Below are 22641 nucleotides of genomic sequence, written 5' to 3'. Positions count from 1 at the left end.
GCGGATCTCAACGCTGGCCTTCTCTCCTTACCAAGGGGGGATTAGTCCCCTTGTCTTTGACTGACCAGGCACGACCCGAGGCCTATGACATCCTTTCCGGACAGCACTAAATCGGGTTGTAGGACCAGATTCGCCATTACCTAAGTACTAGCGCTGCCCTGAAACGAGGAGATAAGCCTCGCACAAATCACGTGTGTTGGCGAACACGTGATCCGTGCCGTTATCAATTACTAGACCCCGATCCAAGCGGTTGTTATTCGTACCACGCTTACCCAATGGAGAAATCACAGAAGCGGTCGAATTGGGAAGAAAGGAAGAACAGAATTTATTCACACTATTTACAATGATGAGAAGAAGAAGAAGACAGTGCAACCTCAATAACAGTCTTAACTTACTCCCAGGACAAACGGGCCCGTCTCACACACAGACACTCACACGGGGATTGCAGATGAAGGTCGGCACTTCCAGGGATGGAGGGCATGTCCACGGATGGTCAGCTATCTCCGGTCCCCAGCTCGTACCACGAAGATGGATAATGGAGATGGCAGGAGCTCTCCGCGTGTCGGTGGCGCACACGGGATAATACGGGGCGAACGGTAGGGTCTGGGCTCTGGCGGTTAATACTGGCGGCTATTGCCGCGTTCACTCGCGTGGCTGCGTACGTAATAGGCAAATAGCCTCGAAGCGCTAACACAATGAAGTGCTCTCACCCAGCCCTCTTCAATTCCTTCTCTCTCGTGCAAGTCCTCACTGCAGTCCTCCGACAATGCGCAATTCCTTCCAGTCCTGACCAAGTCCAAGTCCTCTGGTAGCAAGCCCTCGTAAGTCCTTTCAAGGGCAGTCCTGTTCAAGGGCTTTGTGCCAAGGCTTTAATAGGCACGCCCTGCGAACCTTCTAGCATTTGCCAGATGCGCCTTACCACGCCCTATCACGCCATGCTCTTAGAGCCCTGGTTGGCTGGTGGCCCTTACCGTCATCGCCTCTGACGTGCTCCTTGATGCTGCCCCACCTCGACCCCACGCTCCTCCCTCTTCTCAGGCCTACCTCGTGTTACTTGGCTAGCGAGCGAACAAAGGGCAGCGAATGCTGCTGGCAACCAAAGCGTAACAGAATGCTGCGGGCAGCCAAAGCGTAACGAATTGAGGGATCAGCCAAATAGGGCGCGGGATCAATTATGCCCGTAGGTGGAATTGGAGGGTGGTGCAAAAATGAAAGGAACTAAACTCATGTCTTTACACAACACAGATATTACTAGGGGAAATGGCCTGTACTCACACATACTATGACATAACTAATACTCTAAGTGGGCCTACGTGTTGCTCGTGGACTAACTATGGGGGGCAAACCTTTAGCCTTTAATGATGTCATATGTACAAATCTCAAAACCGTAGTACTGCCCCCCTCCTTCGCCAGGCCCCCTCATAAGAGGCATTTCAAAAAAAGTGGATCTGGGGTGAATTAACGGGGGTGGAAGAGATCAAGGTTTTGGATGGAGGAATACTTTGCATTGCGTCCGTGCATTTGTCTGCTCTGTTCGCTTTTTATCCTCTGTCAATCTTTAAAAATGCTGCGCTCTGTTGTTTCGTTCCTTCATGAGCCGAGACTTTGTTTAAAAAGAAAAGGAAAAAAAGATTTCTCTCCCACGTCATGTCTAGTAACTTCATGGAAAATCATAAACTGTAAAATGAATGCCAATTGTAACAACCTGAAGTATTGCTGTGAAGTGCAGATTTTTGTTAGGAGAGGGGTGCTAGAGACAGCACAAACTACTAGACCTATAAGTAATACAATGGAATACATTGGTGCTTATTCATTCTCAGATGGATTCACAATCCCTTGACAGAGGGATGTGACCTTTGTACTCATTTAGAAAAGTTTTCAATTAGTCCAAGTATTTGAATCAATGTTATTAAGAATCCTTTTTAATAAACTAAGGAATGTAATTCGATGAAAACGACATATATTTCCAGACCTTGACATTTCACTCTCGGATCGCCCCAATGATTATCTTCACACTCGTTGCAAGTGCGTCCACCAAAATCTTGCCGGCAATGGCACTGCCCGTCCGCCTATGTGATAGTAAGATCACACACAAAGAATAAAAGTTAGAGAAAATTAGTTCATTATTATATTCTGTGTGTTCACTACTTCTCAATTAACCGTCTCCGATGAGCCTTGACCCTGCTGAACAACCCTGAGAAATTACACAAAGATGCTCGTGGATGATTATTTAAATAGACCTCTGAATCAATACAAAAATGTTTGAAACCAAAGAAATTTAAATCATAGACTTAGTGCATAGGTGGGGCAAAAACCCCTGGGAGGAAGGGGATGGAGGACGAAAGAATGCCACAGAAAAATTGTATGGCATTTGAACCTGGGACCATACCATCCTTTGACAAACAAGACTGTGGTTGTAAAGAACAGAATGGACTGTTTGAGAGTTTTATGCCTGGAATGTGAATGCTCCACAGGACATGTACACATGCCATGGCATTGCCATACTGACCCCCAAACTCACAACATTTAAGGATTAATAGGACTTTTGATCATTGTTTGTTCATGGAAGCTGCAATTGTGTGCATGTGTTCGAAGTGTATTAATGACACATGCAGTTCATAATATAAAGGTCAAAAGTATCATTTGGAAAAAATTAACAAATTAGATAATAATTTAATTAAATAAATAAAAATTAACAAATTAGACAATAATTTAATTTAATTTAAAAAAATTAACAAATCAGGTAATAAATGTTCGTAATTCATACTTCAAACTCGCAAAAACAAGTTTTAAAGTCAAATACTGTTCACATACCAGTAAGTATGCTTGAGATTACAGATACTCTGCAATGAGAGATACTGCTTAAGAGATACTATGCAATGTAAAATTTTCACTTAACATAAAGGACAAAATCACTTTAAAATAGAAGAATTATTAGAGAAAAGAATAAAAGTAATACAAATATCATGATTGTTAGAAGCATAAACTCAGTAAAATAAGGACTTCCTCATATGGACAGCCTGGTGTTGGCTTAGCGGTTAGGGTGCTGGCTTGGGATCTGAGGATCCTGGGTTCGAATCCCGGTCGATCGCTGAATTAACACCAGGGGGGTTGACTCAGCCTGCAATCCTTCCGAGGTCGGCAAATTGAGTATCAGTTCACTGGTAATTCCCTGTGTGTCGCAAGAGGTGACTAACAGGGTTGGCGGCAGGAAGGGCATCCGGCCATAAAACATTGCTTCAAAAAAGGGGACCACGGTGCCCAAAAAAGGCCAACCCCTTCTCTGCGGGGAAAAATGGCCTCCAAAGGTGGTTCATATGGACAGCAATTATGATGATGATAGATTATGAATCTTATAGTTATGCCCAGAGTAAGACATTTCCACTGAGTATACCTCATTGCACTCAGAACTGAGCGAGTGGACCGGGTGACAGTGGCAGGGACTGCATCCTCTCCCACCTTCAAACCCCCAGTGATCAGCCTGACATAGCTCACACCTTCGACCTTGAACACCCGGAAAGCATGGGCACTGCCCGCTCAACGGGTCGCAGTAACAGGTAGAAATTGCTGCCGGGCAGCGAGCGGGATCGGTTCCTCGCGTATCGCAATGGCAATCTGCGCAGGGTCAAGAGATCACGTGGCCTTGTTTTCAAAGCACAGCAAGCGCGTCATAAATAATTTAGTGCTAACACCATCAGGAAATACCAATTTCACACCATTGTTTTTCATTTGGCCTTTATATATTTTTTACAACATTCCTTATAATATCACAGGTCTCATGTATGTCCTTCTTTCCATGAGGTTATCTTTCTGACATTTCTAGAACAATGGAAATATTGAGCTCCTTTCATGGTGCATAAGGTTCTTGAGCCAAAAAGTCCAGTATTACCATCGGTTGTGAGAGAAAAGGTTGGCTTTATGCAGCCAAGAAAAATCAATGGCTAGCAAAAAAAAAAATCTGCCTTCCGGGAAATGGTTGTGGAACGCACCGTGGCAACTTTGTGTGGTGGCATCTCCAAAGAAGCCAACCCTGCAGTGGCGGCATGCGGGTCCCTCCGTGTTATGTAAGCAGCGCAGACACACACCAGTCTGTTGGTCGCAGCTGTTTGGGTCATTTGAATCGATGTTTCCATGGCACTGACATGGCTGACAGTGCCCACCGAAGCGTGAAATGTCCCCAAAGTGTCCTGGTGCGCACTTCTGGCATCGAGGACCTAAATGGTAACAACCATGGTAAAAAAAATATAGAGAAAGCCTCATTCAGAATTACCACAGGTAATGTTGATAAGCATGAGCGATGAGTTTTCAAGAGGAAACTAATGTTAATCAATCAATTAATGAAAAACTTCATCTGAAAACAGATATCGTAACTTGCTTATACCATCATACTGTATTACCCATGAATGCAATTCTACCAATAATACTCTGCAAAGTAACAATCAAGTGAAGCAGTATTCAAGTAGTTCTTCAGAAAGGAATGTACTTGTGCTTTATATTTCCAGGCAGAATTGCCTTATCAGCTTACAGTGACTCGAGACATCCTTACCCATATACCCAGGTAGGCAGGTGCAGATGACAGCATGGCTTTGAGGCCTCACACTGCAAGAACTAGCAAAGTGACGACCGGTCTCTGGTCCCTCTGGGCAGGAGCAGGGAAGACAAGACTCCCCAACAGTGGGGTTTCCATAGTATCCAGGGGCACAGCTGACGGGTTTGGCAGCATTCAGTTACTCTGATTGAATTAACAATCGCACAAAAATTCACTTTGCAAATCTCAAACTGTGATTGGTCATGGTCACCTCCAGCATAACAGGTGTTTCAGTCCACCTTGACCTGACCCAAATAATATAGTGGGGTCATTCTAATTTGACATGAACTTTTATTTAGTAACTCTGAGATATAAACTTCACAGGCAATCATCACTATTTACTGAGCACACGTAAGGTATACATTTCAACAAGCGTGGTGTTTACATTGACCAGAAATTCTATAATTTTTCATTGTTGCAACTTCTTTGTTATCTTGCTTGCGGATGTCTTGATTTCCAACATGTGCATCAAGACAGGAAACAGATGATTGATGACCAATGCTATAAACTCTACTTTCCTCAAAAAGCAGTAATGTAGGTATATTACTCTGCATCCATTAATCAAAAGTCATGGTCAAATGAAAGTCATCTTCATTGTGAAAAACACTATTTATGGAATCCTAAGCTCAGAGCAATGCATATAAAAAGATGAAAGATGACAGGTATCAATGAGAAAATCTCATAACATATATAAACCACTCAGTCACTGACTCAATCACTGGTATAAATGTTTGGCACATTATAGGTGGACTACAAAGTATTGGATCAGACCATCATATATAGTTACCTTAGCCTGGTGTTGGCTTAATGGTTAAAGTGGCTGGCGAAGGATCTTAAGACCTTTAGTTCGATCTGAGGAATATTTTACAGGGTTTTTCATGTTGTGCTGACTACCAAGAGCATGTTTTTTTAAAAAGTGTGAGTTAAAAAAAAAATTTATCGGCCTTTTTACCCTCGCCAAAGGAGAGGATATTGCATTTGAGTCCGTTTGTTTGTCTGTTTGTTTGTCCGTTTGTCCACACAGAATAAATATGATTTTCTCTGCAACCTTTGGTCCGATTGACAGGAAAATTTTCACCATAGGTGCAACTCCACCTGTATAATTTTTTAATGATAAGTATGATGTCATAGGTCACGTGGTTCTGCCGCTATCTTGGAAAAACCGAAAAATTTTGCACCTCCATATATCCGAAAGCGCTGAATAGAAAAAAATTGAGACATGGCTCATTGTAAAGAACTCTCCATGGGGAATAAAATATGTTAATGATGATGTCATTGGTGCCTCCATTATGACGTCATAATTCGACAAGTACAAAACTTCATCCGATCAACTTCATCCGATCATCCCCCCACAAACCATATACTGCTAGAAAGCTTAGAGTATGAGGAATCCCAAAATACAGACACAAGTGAATTTCGGATACAAATAAACATGTGAGCTTTAATTTTCTAGACACATACAAAAATATGTTTTTTTGGTTGACATATTTGAAACTGGAACTACTGCTAACTGCCTCAGTCAATCTGTTATTTACCCCTTTGGGTAGTTAGTATGGGTATATCCAAAGAGACCAGTGATGGCTTTTCAGTAAATTGTAATGATAATTACACAAAATATTTTTTCTTTGTTTTTAAAGAAAAATACAAGGATTTTTTTCATAACTCAATTTGTAGTAGGGGTATCTTAAAAAGCCATCATTAATTCATCCAACATGTTAAGATGATTATTAATGCCAAATTTCATTCAATTTGGATGATTAGTTTTCAAGTTATTTCAACTTATTTCTTTGGAAATAAGTACCAATCAAAACAGTTTGATTGTGAAAATATATACTTCAAAGAACACTTTGACATGAAAAACAACAATTTTTTTTTTTTTTTTTACCCCACTGTGCATCTTAAGTAGTTTGAATATATTTAAATGGCTGCATACCCTGTCCCTAATTCTCCAACACCTTTCCCCCAACTGATGTTAAAGTAACAGGTCTGTAGTTCTTTAATCCCTCTCACGATCCTTTCTTCAATAACAGAGTTACATTTGCTACTCTCCAATCATCTGGTACCTGTCCTGACTCCAGTGAGCTATTAAAGATATCTGTTAACATCTCGCTTAGCCTCCATTTATATCTTCAGAGTGGCCACAAAGTCCCTATGCATAATAGTGTGTCCTCTGTTACTTATTTGTTACCTCCGCCACCAAAGGTGGATGGAGGTTATGTTTTCACCCCCGTCTGTCTGTCTGTCTGTCGGTTTGTGAACAAGATATCTCAAAAAGTTGTGGATGGATTCGGACGAAATTTGGCAGAGGTAGTGAGTGTATGTGATATGGACGAAATTATTCGATTTTAGTGAAGATCCGGATTCGGATCCGGCTACTAGAATTGTTTAAGTGATTCTTCACCATTGGGAGTTTGGGCCAAAAACGATACAAAGCAGAATATCTCGAAAAGTTGTGGAAGGATCGTTTTGATGAAATGTGAATCTGTATTGTGATTTTATGGTCTTCTCTGGGATACAAAACGTAAACTGTTCACCTGGCGAAGGTATGCTCTCAACTGAGTGCCGTTCTAGTTTTATTTGTTTTCCAGGTACGGCTTCAGCATGACGGACACCAGTAAGTACACGACAGCAGAGAGACTGATTATTTGTGTTTGGGTTCACGACAGCACGTGAGAAGGAGCAAGTTTTGAAGACATCAAGACAATATTTTCGCAGAATTTCGAAAAGCCAGATCCTAAGTGCGACACGACACCGCGGGCATGGGAGAAGAAGGCTTTTTCAACAGGGAATGTTGTCCTTGATTTAAAGCGTTCTGGTCATCCAGCATCACGTCCACGCCATGTGGACATTATTGAAGCGTCCTGCTCGAGATCACCACTGAAATCATCTCGAAAAAGATCTTCTGAGTTAGGCATTCCACGTCCAACAGTCCAAAAAATAATGAAAAAGGATCTGGGATTCAAGCCATGAAGTCAGGGGCTGCTTTAATGACCTCCATCCCACAACATGGAAGATGTCCAGAAGAACATGGAGAAAAATTCAAATTTGTGCGGAGAATGGAGGGGAGCATACAGGTAAATTCTGAATAAATTACAACTGTGTGCATAGGCACTTTGTGGCCACTCTGTAGATCTCCTCAAAAAGCTTTTCATCACCTTCTTCATATATACTCTCAGCGCAGCGATTGGTAAATCCAATGACTGTTTTTGTGTAAATCTAGAAGCAAAAAACCTACGTATTTATCAAGCCTGCCATCTCGCTTTCATCATGACCACTCTCCCTGTGCTATTTCTCAATCGGACCACACCTGCCTTAACCTGTTCTTTACCCCTTGTGTACTTAAATAATGCCTTGTTATTAAGTTTACTATTCCTGGCAAAACGCTTTTCATATCCTCTTTTTAGCTTGCCTCATTATTTTCTCAACCAGCGTCTGCTTGCACCTTATAATACTGATGCGAGTCCCATTCCATTCCAATTATTTGTAACTAATAAATGCCTTCTATTAATCCTTAATAGGACTGCTGACCTCCTTACTCAACCACCCTGGTCCCTTTCTACCTCATTGGAATGTACTTCCTCTGCACACCACACATTCGCTCCTTGAAGGTTGCCCATTTCCCCGATGCAGACCAGCCTCTTGTTAGCTTCTCCCAATCTATAGCTGCCAGCTCTCTCCTCATACCCTCAAAGTTTGCCTTCTTAAAATCTAAGTCTTGCTCTAACTATCCTAAACTATAACTCTTAACACAATCCTCACACACAAAATGTTACGGTCACTTGATCCTAAATCCTCTCCGACCTCCACCTCATCCACCATATTGGGATCATTACCTAAAAGCAGGTTTAACATTGAACTCTCCCTTGTGGGCTTATCTAGAAACTGGATTAAAAAGCAATCCTAGACTAGATCTAGAAAATCCTCATCTGCTCTTCCCTTTTCCTGTTCCTGGTCCCAATATATCCCTGGTAATTTAAAACCCCCATAATAAATACTCTTCTCTTACAATGTGCCTTTCGGAATTCTTCTTAAACCATTCTCTCCTGCTCCTCTCTCACACCAGCAGCCCTATAAAAGCATCCTTCAAATATCTTACTGTTCTTAAAACCTCTAATCTCTATCCAATCAGAATCCTCTACATTCATAATAATTGGCCTAATGTCCTTAACCTTTCGCTCAATACAATACTGTAATGTCTTTTAACCAGATAGCTACACCTCCTCCAAATTCCTTTCCTTTCACACCTATACATCTTTTAGCTTTCAATTCCTGTCCTATAATTTATCTCCTGATGAAACAATGTCTCATTTAATGTAACTACATCTGTAGTTACTTTTTCATTAGATACATTAGATACTAGTCAGAAAACTGACCAAATACAGCACTGGAGAATCAGGAGGAACCCAAAAAGACAAAGATTGAGTTATCAGGAGGAACCTAGATAGGATTTGGATTTCGGCTGCTACTCCTCTACCCTCAAACCCACCCAGGAACAGCCAGGAACAGTGATGTAAGCTAAGTAGATAAATCCTTAGATAATTTTCCAAGAGTGGCTTAAACCCAATTTAGTTCAGTTAAAACTGTTTTTTGGAATCACAGTGGTGTAAGACACTACAATAAGCTTGGGCACATCTTGTTGGCACTATGGCACATTTTGGCCCATGGAATTTCAAGTCAGAAGTGTAATTAAAGCACAGCAACAAATCCAGACATCACAGCATTCGTCCAGCTACCACTTGTTAGCTTGAATGTGTGAGAACTTGGTCGGTACTATACTTGGATGAGAACCCTCTATGGAATGCCTAGTGTTGTAGACTAAGAGAGATGCAGTTGCTATCATATGGTGTCGTCATGGATGTTTTCTACTACGGTCAAATATTTCTACGACGGTCAAATATGACGAATACCAGTTTTGTTGAGATGCTCGGCTGATAGAATACCTCACAGTGTACTCACCTTTGAGCCATCGAGTCTGGGTTTGATTCCAGATCCGACATTAAACTGTCATCCTGGTGGCACTTTGCATAAAGGAGCAGGCTGTACTTGGGATAGACATTAGGCCTCAGTGTCCAGTCTACTAGCATTGGTTGATGCATCTAAAATATCCCAGAGTCTTTCAAAAAGAGTAGGTTATTGTATGCCAGTGCCTTCACCAAATTTAAAATTTAGACAAAGTTCAAAGGGTGTGGATATAGAATGCTTTGTTAGGGTTAGGGTTAGGGTTGTTAGGGTTAGGGTTGTTAGGGTTCGGGTTCGGGTTAGGGTTAGGGTTAGGGTTAGGCTTAGGCTTAGGCTTTGCCTTGTGTGAGACATCACTGCATGTAAATCATGAATATGTATTTATTGTCATACATGGATGAGCATGTATGTCTGTCTGCAATGCATAAGGTTTGAGCATTTCATGAAAGTGTCGTGATATAATATCATAGATATTGCACGCATGATCAAGAATAAAAGCTTTTCTTTCTAATCAAATTAGAGATATCCATAAGGCCTCCATAAGTCCTCTCCATCTGCACTTCTTTATTACCACATAACAAACTCAATTTCTCTATCCATGCTTGGAACCTTCCTTAACTCGGTTCCAAGTACAAAAAACAGCATTCGGCACGAACCTTTCGCAGTTGTCTCCTGCAGTGCGGTCACGGCATCCTAGACAAGCACCAGTCCGTGCATCACAGGTGTCTGCATGTCCACGGCAATGACATTGCCGACACTCAGGAAAACCCCAGAAACCCCTGAGACAACGATCACAGTGATGGCCGACCACACCTTGCCGGCAGGTACAGCGTCCGCCTGCTCTTGGCTCGCATACGAGACTCATCGATCCACGAGGGTCACATTGACACTCTGTTGTGATTTTAAAAAAACATTTCAGAAACGTAGAGAGCTACATTAGGGAGTGCAAGAACGACTGCAAAACAACATGAGCTGTTCCATTTCAACATTATTTTATTGGATCAGCTTCCGCTGCATAAAAATGCACCTTCTGTCAACGAATAAATTTGTATATAAGTAGCCAACTTTATAAGAGCAACATCGATGTAAAACACTACCCTTGATTAAAGTGGGACAAATTTATGTGCAACTACTGAGAAACATTATTCCTGGTGTTGGTGTTGGAGTTGGTGTTGGATTCCAGGGAGTCCCTGGTGTTGGGCTAGCGGCTAGGGTGCCAGCTTAGGATACCTAGGATCCTGGGTTCGAATCCCGGTCGATCGCTGAATTAACGCCAGGGGGGTTGACTCAGCCTGTCATCCTTCCGAGGTCGGCAAATTGAGTACCAGTTCACTGGTAATTCCCTGCTTGTCGTTAAAGGCGGCAAAAAGGGTTGGCGTCAGGAAGGGCATCCGGCCGTAAAACATTGCTTCAAAAAGGGGACCAAAAAAAACAACAACAACCACAGTTCCCGAAAAAGGCCAACCCCCGCTTGCGGGGAAAAATGGCCTCTAAAGGTGGTTTTTTTTTTTTTTTTTTACTGAGAAACATTATTACATCATGAACAGTAAAGTAACTTCAGCAATGATAATAATTAGTTTCTCTCTCATGCTCTTTGGTCCTGTCACTAAAACAGTCAAACAATTCAGACTTGACAGGATAAGCCTCGTTTGGATGACTAGTGTCCGTGCATTTGGCTAAATAGTGTTCAAATCTATCATATCATAGAAATACATATTTTCCGCCAGTCACTTTGTCTGTCTGTCGCTCTGAAGGTCTGTCCGTCAAGGGTGGAGCTTCACTGGCCCGAATCCACCCACAATTCTGAGCTCAAAAAGAAAAATCAAATCTTCACCATTTTCTTCATTCTGTATAGGCCTTAGGCTTAAAGGTGTGCATTTGAAGACTGAACAATGCGTCTTCTATCATGAAATAAAGGTACGTTTTGAGGAAATAAAGGTACATTTTGATTACAACTCATGCAGAGGAAATAGGGTATGCATGGTTTGTTCGGGAGTCATCTCGAGGCAGCGGTCTACTATACACCACCCAAATAAAACTTCCATACAATCAAGAGGACTGTTAACCTTGTGTACATTTAAACACATCGTCTATCATGAAAGAAAGGTACATTTTCATAATGCAGAGGAAAGGAAGTAGTCATGATTCATATTTGAAGTTTTTACTGTACGGGAATACAAATAAATGTTCATGGATAATTTATATATTATGTGAAGTAAATAAACATAAGTATCAACTTGGGGCCAACGAAAAGCAGGTTGGAAGGAATGGAAAGTTGGTTTAGTTCATTTATCTATCTATAATTCCAGTAATCTCTGTCTGTACGTTTGTACGTTTGTACGTTTGTACGTTTGTCTGTGACCGCTGTTTCTCGACAACCACGGGTCCGATATACTTTTAACTTGCCAGGTATATTGCTGGGGACCCGAGGATGTGCCTTTTCAAGGTTTCATATTAATCGGACAATTACTTACCGAGCTATGTCCAAAAAACGATTCAACCAATCAGAGAGCAGCGAACGATCGCGTGTGCCGAACGTGGCGGGCACACTCTGCCTCGGATGGCACATTTGAGAGCGTATTCATTTATTTCACGTTTGCAAACTATGTTGGCGTTAAACTATGTTTTACAACTAATAAAAACGAATTTGCGATTCATTCGCTTTCCTGCGCGTTTGTGCACGCGATGGCGATTTCTTTACCAAACTCCGGAAGCCGTTCGCTTTGGACCAAACCATTGCATGTAAATAGAGGGGGGGGATTGTCACCACTCGCAAGCCGTTCGCTTTGGACCAAACCATTTCATGTAAATAGAGGGGGGGGGATATAATTTTAGATATAGATATAGTACGGGCATGCCCTAGTTAACTCAAATGGACTACCGTCCAGTTGAGTTCATCACATACTGAACCATCCAGCATCCGTCGTCTGTCATCCCTTAACTTTTCGACGTTAACACTTGGCATGTGAGACCCGACCTACTTTAAAGTTGTCCAGTCAGTTCAGTTGAGTTCTGCTTCCCTGGAGGCTCTAGTTTATTTACTTTTACCACACGAGGTAAACCCCATTGGAAAGATGAAGAAATAATATGAAATGAAATAATGAAATGAGATGTCTACAACTTGAGTGGAGTCCACCCGTGGCCAATTCAATTGATTTGACATGATTTAGAAAGAAACACACCTTTCGAAATAAGGTCCCACAGTTGACAGTGCCTGTTAGAGCTGAAACTCTACCATGAAGTCCAATGAACTGTCTGTAGAACTCCGAGATAGAATTGTGAGGAAGGACATATCTGACGAAGGGCATAAAACAATTTATAGTGTTGAAAGTTTCCAAGAGCATAGTGAGCTCCATCATTAGGAAACAGAAAAAATATGGAACTACACAGATTCTTCCTAAAGCTGGCTGTCCGACCAGATTGAGCAATCAGGCAAGAAGGTCCTTGGTCAAGGAGGTGATCAAGAACCCAATGACCACTCTGACAGAACTACAGATTTCCTTGGCTGAGATGGGAGAACCTAACGGAAGGACAACAGTCTCTGCAGCACTTCACAAATCGAGGCTTTATGGGAGAGTGGCCAGACGGAAGCCTCTCCTGAGAAAAAGGCACGTGACAGCACGCCGATATTTTGCATAAAGGCACGTGAAAGGGTAGGAGCATGAGATTCTGTGCTCTGATGAAATTATGAGATGAAAATTGAACTCTTTGGGCTGAATGCAAAAGCGATAGATCTGGCAGAAACCGAGCACAGCTCATCACCCATATAATAACATCCCTACTGTGAAACATGGTGGTGGCATCATCATACTATGGGGATGCTTTTCAGCAGCAGGGACTGGGAGAATTGTAAAGATAGAGGGAACAACAAATACAGGCAAATCCTTGAGAGCCTGCTTCAAAGTGGAAAACACTTTAGACTGCAGCGAAGATTTACATTCCAACAGGACAATGACCCCAAGCATTCAGCTAAAGCAACACTGGAATGGCCTCAGAACAAGAATGTGTAACTCCTTGAGTGGCCCAGTTAAATCCCAGACTTGAATCCCATTGAGAATCTGTGGAAAGACTTGAAGATTGCTGTTCAACGACACTTCATTCCAACTTGACAGAGCTTGAGCAAATCTGCAACGAAGAATGGGAGAAACTCCCCCAAATCAAGATGTGCAAAGCTGATACAGACAAAGCCAAGAAGACTTGAAGCTGTTATCACAGACCAAAGGTGCTTCTGCAAAGTATTAACTCAGGGGGTTGAATACTTATGGAATTAGATATTTCTGTCTTTCGTTTTTAATTATTTTGTAAAAGTTTATTGAAGAAAAATTCCACTTTGACATTTAGGGTATAATTTGTAGATCAGTGACAAAAAATGTCAATTTAATACATTTTAAATTCAGGCTGGAACACAACACAATGTGAAAAAAGTCAAGGGGTGTGATTACTTTCTGAAAGCACTGTATATAATGTACTTTTAACAAGTTTTGTCAAAATACAATCACTGGTTCACAAGTTAGCGCAGCAACAATTTTTTTTACCTAACGGGACATCTGACCTTTGAGCTCTTGGCTCCATGATGTAATCCATTTGTCTTTATATCATTTTACATACTTGTACCAAGTTTGACTTGGTTCCAATGAGCCTATAAGTTATCGCAGTAACAAAAATCTATTACAGAAACTGACCTTTGGCCTCTTGATGCTGAAATCGAATCCATTCATCTTTGCAACATAATATATACGTCTACCAAGTTTGGTCAAAATTCCATCACTGGGTCACAAGTTAGCTCGGTAACAGCATTTTTTATCAAACGGGACGTCTGACCTTTGACCCCATGACCCCATAATATATTCCATTTATATCCACATAATTATAGATGCATCCTCCATGTTTGACTATGTTCCCTTCAGCCATCCCTAAGCTATCGTGGTAACAAAAACCTATTACAGACTCTGACCTTTAAACTCGACCCCCAAATCAAATCAGTTCAAAAGACTTTGTGGACAGCCTGTACTTCGTTCCTAAGCCAAAATTATCCTCATGTAATCCATTGTAAGTTCACCCAATCAAATTTTTAAATAAATAAATAAGTTGTTTTAAACTCATTTTTCCCTCTTCTTTTCTTTAAGCACCAGGTGCATAGAACTAAGATGTTACTTATTGAACCTCCCAATTTTGAGCTCTTTCAATCAGCGCAAGAATAGATAACTTCCTTTCCACCCCCTAATCCCGCCCCCCCCCCCCCCCCCCATCGTGGCATTTTAACCACACACTTCTGATAGTCTCTCAATAATTATGTATACGTCAGTACTTTTCATTTGGCTTCCTTCATCTCCACTCAACAACATCTTGAATAAATCACCTCCGATTGTGCAAAATGTAATCCTGGGTTTCCTCGTTTGGTGTATTTGCATGACTTTAATCTAATTATTTCCCATAGTGCCGATTACCATTGTGACTTTCCCATTGGGCTGTATTCTCCCACCTTATGAGTTCCCGAACAAGGACCTTAAATGCAGGAGACCATCAGGTCTATCAAGCCAATGGTTGCCAACCTATGGTTGTTTGTTCATGCTGAGCATCAAGCAGGAAAGCAGCACCTACCATTTTTAAAGTCTTTGGTAGACTTGGCCAGGGCCAAGTTCGAACCAGCGACCTCCCAGACTCGGAGTGGAGGCTCCAAACTTTACTCCACAGAGTCTGGTTGTCACATTGCATATTCAGCATATTCAGCAATTTGAAATGCTGTCACGAACCTGCTGTCCATGTCTGACGGGCGACTGAAGGTGCTACAGGAATGTGGAGTTTATTGGTTTCATGCTTTAGCATTCGCCGTATCTGCATTGCCTGTTTGCTTCTGGCCTCGCACCCGTGCGTAGCATGGGTACCTCCCTAGTCTTATTATAATTCAGCAAATGTCCGTCCGTCCGTTCGAAGGTACGGCTCAACCGATCGCAAAAACGGCTCAACCGATCGCAACGATATTTTGGGTGGGTATTCCTGGAACCCCTGGGAGTAAAATAGGCTATACTGTTTTTCCAAGTTTTCCAATTTTCCAGTTTTTCCAAACACGATGGAATAATATTTACCGATATGAAAAGTGATGTGGCTTTTGTTGAAATTCTACAAATACTGTTTATTCTACGTACCAGGAGAGAGTAGATCGACTCCTGACGAACTCTTCCTATATAAACGTGAGGCTCCAAAGTAACATGGCAGCGTGTGCAAAGCGACTGAGAAACAGGTGTAGCGGCCGCTTCCGTGTTGCAGATTCGGCGCGCACTCTTCACACATAAACGTGCGACTGAGAAAGACGTGCAGCGGCCACTTCCGTTTTGCAGAATTCAATCTTTTTTCAAAATGGGTGCCATGTACTGTTTAGATTTTGATGATTTGCATGTGATATGATTCAACGGATGTTTACATGAATTGTTTAAAATAAAAAAAGCCTTCAATCTCTGATATTTTGCCTTTTCATTTGGGCATCCCAATTGAAGCCCCGCCCATATGGTGGGTACCGTTGCTAGTCTTACTATAATTCACCAAATGTCTGTCCGTCTGTCTGTCCGTCCATCCATTCCCAGGTACCAGCAAAAACGGCTGAACCGATCGCAACGATATTTTGGGTGGATAATCCTGGGACCCCCTGGAGTAAAATAGGCTATATTGTTTTTCCAATTTCAGCTTTGGTCTTCAGCATTTTCAGATTTGGGCTCCCGCCTAACATTATCGTCCCTGGTACCGCGCAAAAACGGCTGCACTGATCGCAATAATACACCTCCATGCCCGTGGGATTCCCATGGGTGACCCCACTAGTTGATATAATGGAGAATTCAACCACAAACGAGATACTCTCCTGCGATGTAGTCAACGCCGAGGGCCTTTCACTCACTCACCGCAGGCAGGTTGGTGGTCTTTCTGTCTTCTACCGACTCCTCTCCGGCCTTGCTCCCCCAGCTCTCTCTGTGCTCTGTCCCCCCAATATTCCTTCAGGTCGCACAAGATCTGCCTGCAACCCTCTTCTGGTTAAACTGCCAAAGTCTAGGCTCTCTGCTCACCTTCACTCTTTCATTCCCCTTTTCTCCCGCCTCTGGGACAAACTCCCCCACTCCCTTCAATCCCACTCCTCCCTCCAGGTCTTTAAAACAGCTGTTCACCACCATCTCTTATCTTCCCCCATCGAAAACCTTGATCTTTTCTACCCCCGGTAATTCACCCCAGAGTCCTTGCAGCGTTCATATGTTTTAATCCTCTCCCACCTCCCCCCAAGTCCTCCCGATGTCCCTGCTCTCAAATGTTGTGTTTGTGTCCTTCCCCCTCTCTTTTGTGTCCTTCCCCCTCTTGTCTACCGCTCCCCTTGTTTTTTGTGTTTTGTGTGTCGGTTTGTCTTTTTGTGTGATTAATGTTAGCTCTTTCACGAGCCTCGATCTTGTATACAAAAAAAAAAAAAAAACTCCCAATCGTCAAAAACAAACCAACATTTTTCTAAAATAATGAAAATTTTCTAAACTCTCTTTAGGTTTGGCAAAAAAAAATATTCCAGAAACTTCCGTCAATCAAAATCAAGCTTGTGAATCTTCGTATATGTGCTTTATGGAATCACCAGTACATCCACTTTGGCCAAGATTGTAGCTCCCAGCAGCACATTGATCACAACGGCGCCCAATAACATGTGGCCGGCATGGGCACTGCCCTCCATCAGGCTTGCACGTATGTTCCATTGAACCCTCTGGGTGACAGTAGCAAGCTGAAAACAAATAGGAAACACTTGGTTCATCAGTATCATCATTCACAGTAATATCTCCAACATCAACTTTTTTCAGGTCAACCTGAGAAGCCTGATTTCTATTTTTCGACCCAACCTTCTTTGGCTTTTTTTTTTTAACTTGTGTTTTTTAACAAGCTGCTTTACCCGATCAAGATTGGGCTGTGTGATTCCATCAAGAAGACTGATGTTTGAAGCTGTAGCAAAGAATTATAACCAAAGAATGCACCAAGGCAATGATGGGGCAAATGGCTTCATTTCCTCGTTTGCTGTGGTACTTAGTATTTGCATGGCGACTATGGACCCTTTGTATATGAATTTCCATTCTTCAAACGGAATATAAATGCAATTGGTTCGATTTCCGACAAAATTCACCTTCCAATGCGAGGCGGAAGGGCCGAGGCATAAGCCAAGCTCCGCCACTCTCACTGCCGAGGACGCTGATTGGCTAGAGTGGCGTTTTTTTAAAAAACATCTATTTGATTAACAATTGCAACTTTATATTGTGACATTGACCAACTGCATGTTACAATAATGTGGTACAGTAATTGTCAGGGCCATTTACCCAGGGCTATGGAATTGTATTTAACCCTTGGATGAAGTGATTGGGCCTCGGAGGCCCACAAGGTTTTTTTGTTGTTGCAAAAACTATGCTGTACAATTTTTTTGGGAATGAGCCTCATTTTCACCGACTTTCATGTTGTTATACAAAATTAAGTGACATGAAATTTTATATTCTGGCTCGTGGGAAAATCTTCATTCTTCACTTATAACCCGAAAATCCGACACGATTGCAGGCCTGGGTCCTTCGAGGCCCCACATAAATGTTGTTGTACTACTATGTTATATCATTATTTTCGTGATATGACCCTCATTATATGCTCCTATAACTTGGTTACAAATAATTCAGTGACAAAAATATGAAAATTAAAAAACTTTACACGAATACATTCGTGGGCCAGGTTGTGGTTGTGGTTGTGGTTGCCACCAGGCGCAATGGCTGCATAGGTGTAGGATTTTTGACAGTTGTGGACACATACATTCTAAATAAAAGGATTAGTGAATCATATTTTTTGAGCAAATACTCCTCCATGAGCCTCAAATGTTTAGAGAAAAAAAGTTGAAAAACCAAGAACAAAAAAAAATTTGCAAAAAAAAAAGAAAAAAGATTCATTACTTGTATGGGATTCTTCCAACTAATAGGATCAATGATTCACATTTTCTGAGGAAATACACATCCATGAGCATCGACCTGGATTGAAAAAGGATATGAAAGAAAAAAAATCAATAAAAAAAAAAACATTACACGAACACATCCGTTGGGCCTCTGAGGCCCAATGGCTGCGTTTATGTAGGATTTTTGACCCCTGCATCTAAGAGTTTAAAAAAAAAAAAAAAACGCTTCACACAGAGATAACTCGCTCTTAAAAATAGATACCTGCAATATTCAAACCCCAGTGAACCAGGATGGCATAATCTTTGGAAGACACACCAAAATAACCAAAAAGGGTTGATATCAATACAATGTTCTGAAAGTTGTGATTTTCATTACAGATTTCTTTTAAAGCACATTATGTATTACTTGCGTCATGATTTCATGAAGGATGTAAATATTACCTTAACGGACCATGTGGGATGAGTTTTAGATATAGCCAGATGGTGTTTCATTATTCATATATTCCAGACTTTTCTCACCTAGTATGCAATCCATTGACATGGGGGTGTGCTGGGATATTTGAACATGTACTCAAACAGCAGCTGGTATAAACTTTCCATTCCTCATACTGTGCAAATGATTGTTGAGCTGCTTCAAAAGGATCGAGGATGGAGCATAGGCAGGTAATTTGAGATGCACCAGTGATACAGGTGGAATGATTTGAACCGAGAGATTGACCTATGAGCCAACAAAGTAGCGTTGCAGAAGTAAAGATGAAGCAGAGATGGATACTGGTGATGAAAAGTTGGCTTCGCCTCAGTGGAACGTGCCCTGAGTTAACAAGTTCTGCACTGTCTTGCTTCTGTCTGCATCCACTGCAGTGCTTTTCTTGCCGTATACACCTTCATTGCCCTCCTGCCTCTGTATATGAGTCATCATAACTGGAGAAAATTTTTCAAACCCTCTTGGCTCATGCTAACACTCATCTCTCCCTGGCTTGCTCATTCTGGATCTCACTCTCCATTTCCTCCCACTCCAAGCATCCTCCAATCACAGGCATTATCTCTTGTGTTTTTTTTTTTTTAACCTCCACTTCTTTCTCCCCATTTAATTTGATTATATTCCTTCCACTTACCCTCTAGTTTCTCCTGCTGATACTGCATAGGATGTGTTGAAAAGTAATGCCTCCTATTATTTTTCCTCCAAAACAGGGAAAGATATTTGAATGACACAAAGACTGATACTAACATCAATCTTTATTGTACCATAGTGCACATTTATTTCTCAACAACGTTCAAGAAGTAGTTTTGTGAAGCCGTCACAATAGAACTGTGATCCGGCTGACTTAACCAGCACTTCATAGTGGCCTTGACATCATCGTCAGAAGAAAAATGTTCTCCACGAACGTGTTCCTTAAGAGATCAATATCAGACTGAGCCAAGCTGGACCTGTACAGTGGGTGTTGTAAGGCAGTGAACCCAACGTGACCAATGCTTCAGTCATTCGTGCACTCATGTTAGGCCATGCATCATCATGCTAGGAGACCAGCTGCCTGTCAGGCCAAACCATACAAATCCATGTTTTCAGTTTCTTTAGAGTTTAAATGTATCATTCATAGGTAATGGTGGTACCCTTTGAAATGCATTCCACATGGATATCGCCTTCATGTCCCAAAAAGCCTTAAGCAAGACTTTCGGGGCAGATGGTTGCATCTTTAATGTTTTTTTGGTGCTGATGATCCTTTGCTGCGGTACTCCATTGACCGTTTCTTACTCTCGGGATCACAATGGTGCACCTGTAGTGGTTACCTTATTCACATGTCGCGGTTGACTTATCCACATGTGACGGTTACCAATACGATAGGTTTGGTCTAACCCGCGCACACGGGCTTTTGGTTGTGTCGTCGTGACGCACGTGCGGCTGTTGGAGCCACGCCCTCCGAAGAGGGTTCTTGGTTTTATATAAGCCGTTACGACTTCCGTTCGCGAGCAGTTGCTGGAGATTTCTGTACAATAAACAACCTTTGTACCCAACGAAATGGCCTCTTCTTGTCATCTTCGGCAACTACTAAACTGGTGACCCCGTTGCCCCCGAACGTATTCGGGGGCCAAATGAACACGGCAGTATTGCGACCGCAATTTCTTCCACAAGACCTAAACTCGAACTGCCAGAGTTTTAGCAATGACGAGCGGCCATGTGGTTCGCGCATCGCGCTCGGTTCCTCCTCTACGACTGGAGGGGCGAACCAGCTCTGGGACCCTCCGAAGGAACGCCGTTACGGGGCGTTGGCGGCACGGCTACTTCGTCGCCTCCACGCACACAGGCTGAGTACTGCTGCTCGTCGCCTTCGCGCACACAGGCCGAGTACTGCTGCTCGCCGCCTCCGCGCACACAGGCCGAGTACTCCTGCTCGCCGCCTCCGCGCACACAGGCCGAGTACTGCTGCTCGTCGCCTCCGCGCACACAGGCCGAGTACTGCTGCTCGTCGCCTCCGCGCACACAGGCCGAGTACTGCTGCTCGTCGCCTCCGCGCACACAGGCCGAGTACTACTGCTCGCCACTCCCGCAACTCCTACTACTGCTCCTACGGCGGATCCCGAGGCTGATGCTGCTGCAGCTACAACTACTACCGCTGCTCATCTCTTGCACACGCACGACTGCTTCGTTACCTTCGCGCGCACTGGAGCCTCGTTGTCTTCGCGCGCACTGCTGCAACTACAACTGCTACCGCCGCTCTGTTCCACCCGCAGCCCGGCTCTGTTCCACCCGCGGCCCGGCTCTGTTCCACCCGCGGCCCGGCTCTGTTCCACCCGCGGCCCGGCTCTGTTCCACCCGCGAACTACGTACACGCCCGTGGCGTACCTTCTGGGGGGGTGCATGTAGTGGTTACCTTATTCACATGTCACAGTTACCTTATTCACATGTCGTGGTTAACTTATCCGCATGTAACGGTTACCAATACGATAGGTTTGGTCTAACCCACGCACACGGGCTTTTGGTTGTGTCGTCATGACGCACACGCGGCTGTTGGAGCCACGCCCTCCGAAGAGGGTTCTTGGTTTTATATAAGCCGTTACGACTTCTGTTCGCAAGCAGTTGCTGGAGATTTCTGTACAATAAACAACCTTTGTACCCAACGAAATGGCCTCTTCTTGTCGTCTTCGGCAACTACTAAACACCCATCTATCATCTCCAGTCACAATGCTGAGCAGGAACTTGTGGCCTTCACTTTATCCCTCAATGCCTTCAATCCATTTATCCCTCATTGCCTCGTTCAGCATTTGGGGAACACACTGACAATGTCGTGCTACCCTCTGTCATCTTGACCAACGTAGTACCGAGACATCTAGTGTCAGAATTACAATACTGTGCAACGAGTGGTGGGAAGAGCTAATGTGTGGACTGTGCTTTGTTTCATTTGAATATCTTTACCTGTTTTGGAGAAAAAGAATAGGAGGCATCAATTTTCAACAAATCTGGTGTTGGCTTAACTGTTAAGATGGCTGGTTTAACATGTGAGGATCTTGAGTTTGAGCCCTGTCATGCCATTAACATAACACCAGGTGTGTTGACTCAGCCTGTCATCCTTCTGATGTCGGCAAAACGAGTACGAGCTTACTGGTAGCAGGGCACTGCATCAGTGGCCCAGCCACGCTTCCAGAAAATCAGACAACCATCATTCATTCACAGGCTACATACGAAACAACAACAACATTACTTTTCAACATGCCCTCATAGTTAGTGATTGCTATTGATTTATTATTGTGCATAATTTACTTTCTGTTTTCTGTGAATATTAAAAATTATTTGCTTATAATCAAGGCCAAGTTACTTGTTTGTTTTGGTGGTGCAATGATACCAAATTAGGTGAAGTAAACAAAGTAAATTATTTCCAAATATGACAAAGTACCATCTTTGGAGCAGGAATGCATCACAGAATGGATAATAAATTTATACACAGTTCTATGTTGCCTTGTGTGCTATGGTTACAGTAGTTCGTTATTTAAATCGTAGCTATCACATGAAAATGCAAAGGAGACACTAACCCAAAAGGAAGCAGTCAGAAGATAATGAGGTTCGGGAAGCAGGAGGCATAAAATCAATGCTGAGTTAAATGGAGTTGGTAGGGGAGAGGGAGTGGGACAGACGGGAAGTGTGATTATCTCCGGCTGGTTT

General features: G+C 42.7%; 1 protein-coding gene across 2 annotated transcripts in view; it reads right to left on the bottom strand.

The window, feature by feature from the left end:
- LOC137436520 (laminin subunit beta-2) overlaps positions 1-22641 on the bottom strand; it is a 280979-nt gene that overhangs the window by 120938 nt on the left and 137400 nt on the right. For both annotated transcript variants that reach the window (XM_068130380.2, XM_068130381.2), the window contains 6 exons: positions 17148-17291; positions 10204-10438; positions 4547-4704; positions 3990-4214; positions 3395-3615; positions 1973-2069 (listed from right to left, as the gene is read on the bottom strand). In XM_068130380.2, coding sequence (XP_067986481.2) covers positions 1973-2069; positions 3395-3615; positions 3990-4214; positions 4547-4704; positions 10204-10438; positions 17148-17291 — 1080 coding nt within the window. The remainder of the gene's footprint in view (positions 1-1972; positions 2070-3394; positions 3616-3989; positions 4215-4546; positions 4705-10203; positions 10439-17147; positions 17292-22641) is intronic.

This window comes from Myxine glutinosa, chromosome 11, assembly GCF_964187855.1.
Source record: "Myxine glutinosa chromosome 11, kmMyxGlut1.1, whole genome shotgun sequence".
Lineage (NCBI taxonomy): Eukaryota > Metazoa > Chordata > Myxini > Myxiniformes > Myxinidae > Myxine > Myxine glutinosa.
Note: the sequence above shows the minus strand (reverse complement) of the source record. Positions and strands in the feature narration are given on the sequence as shown.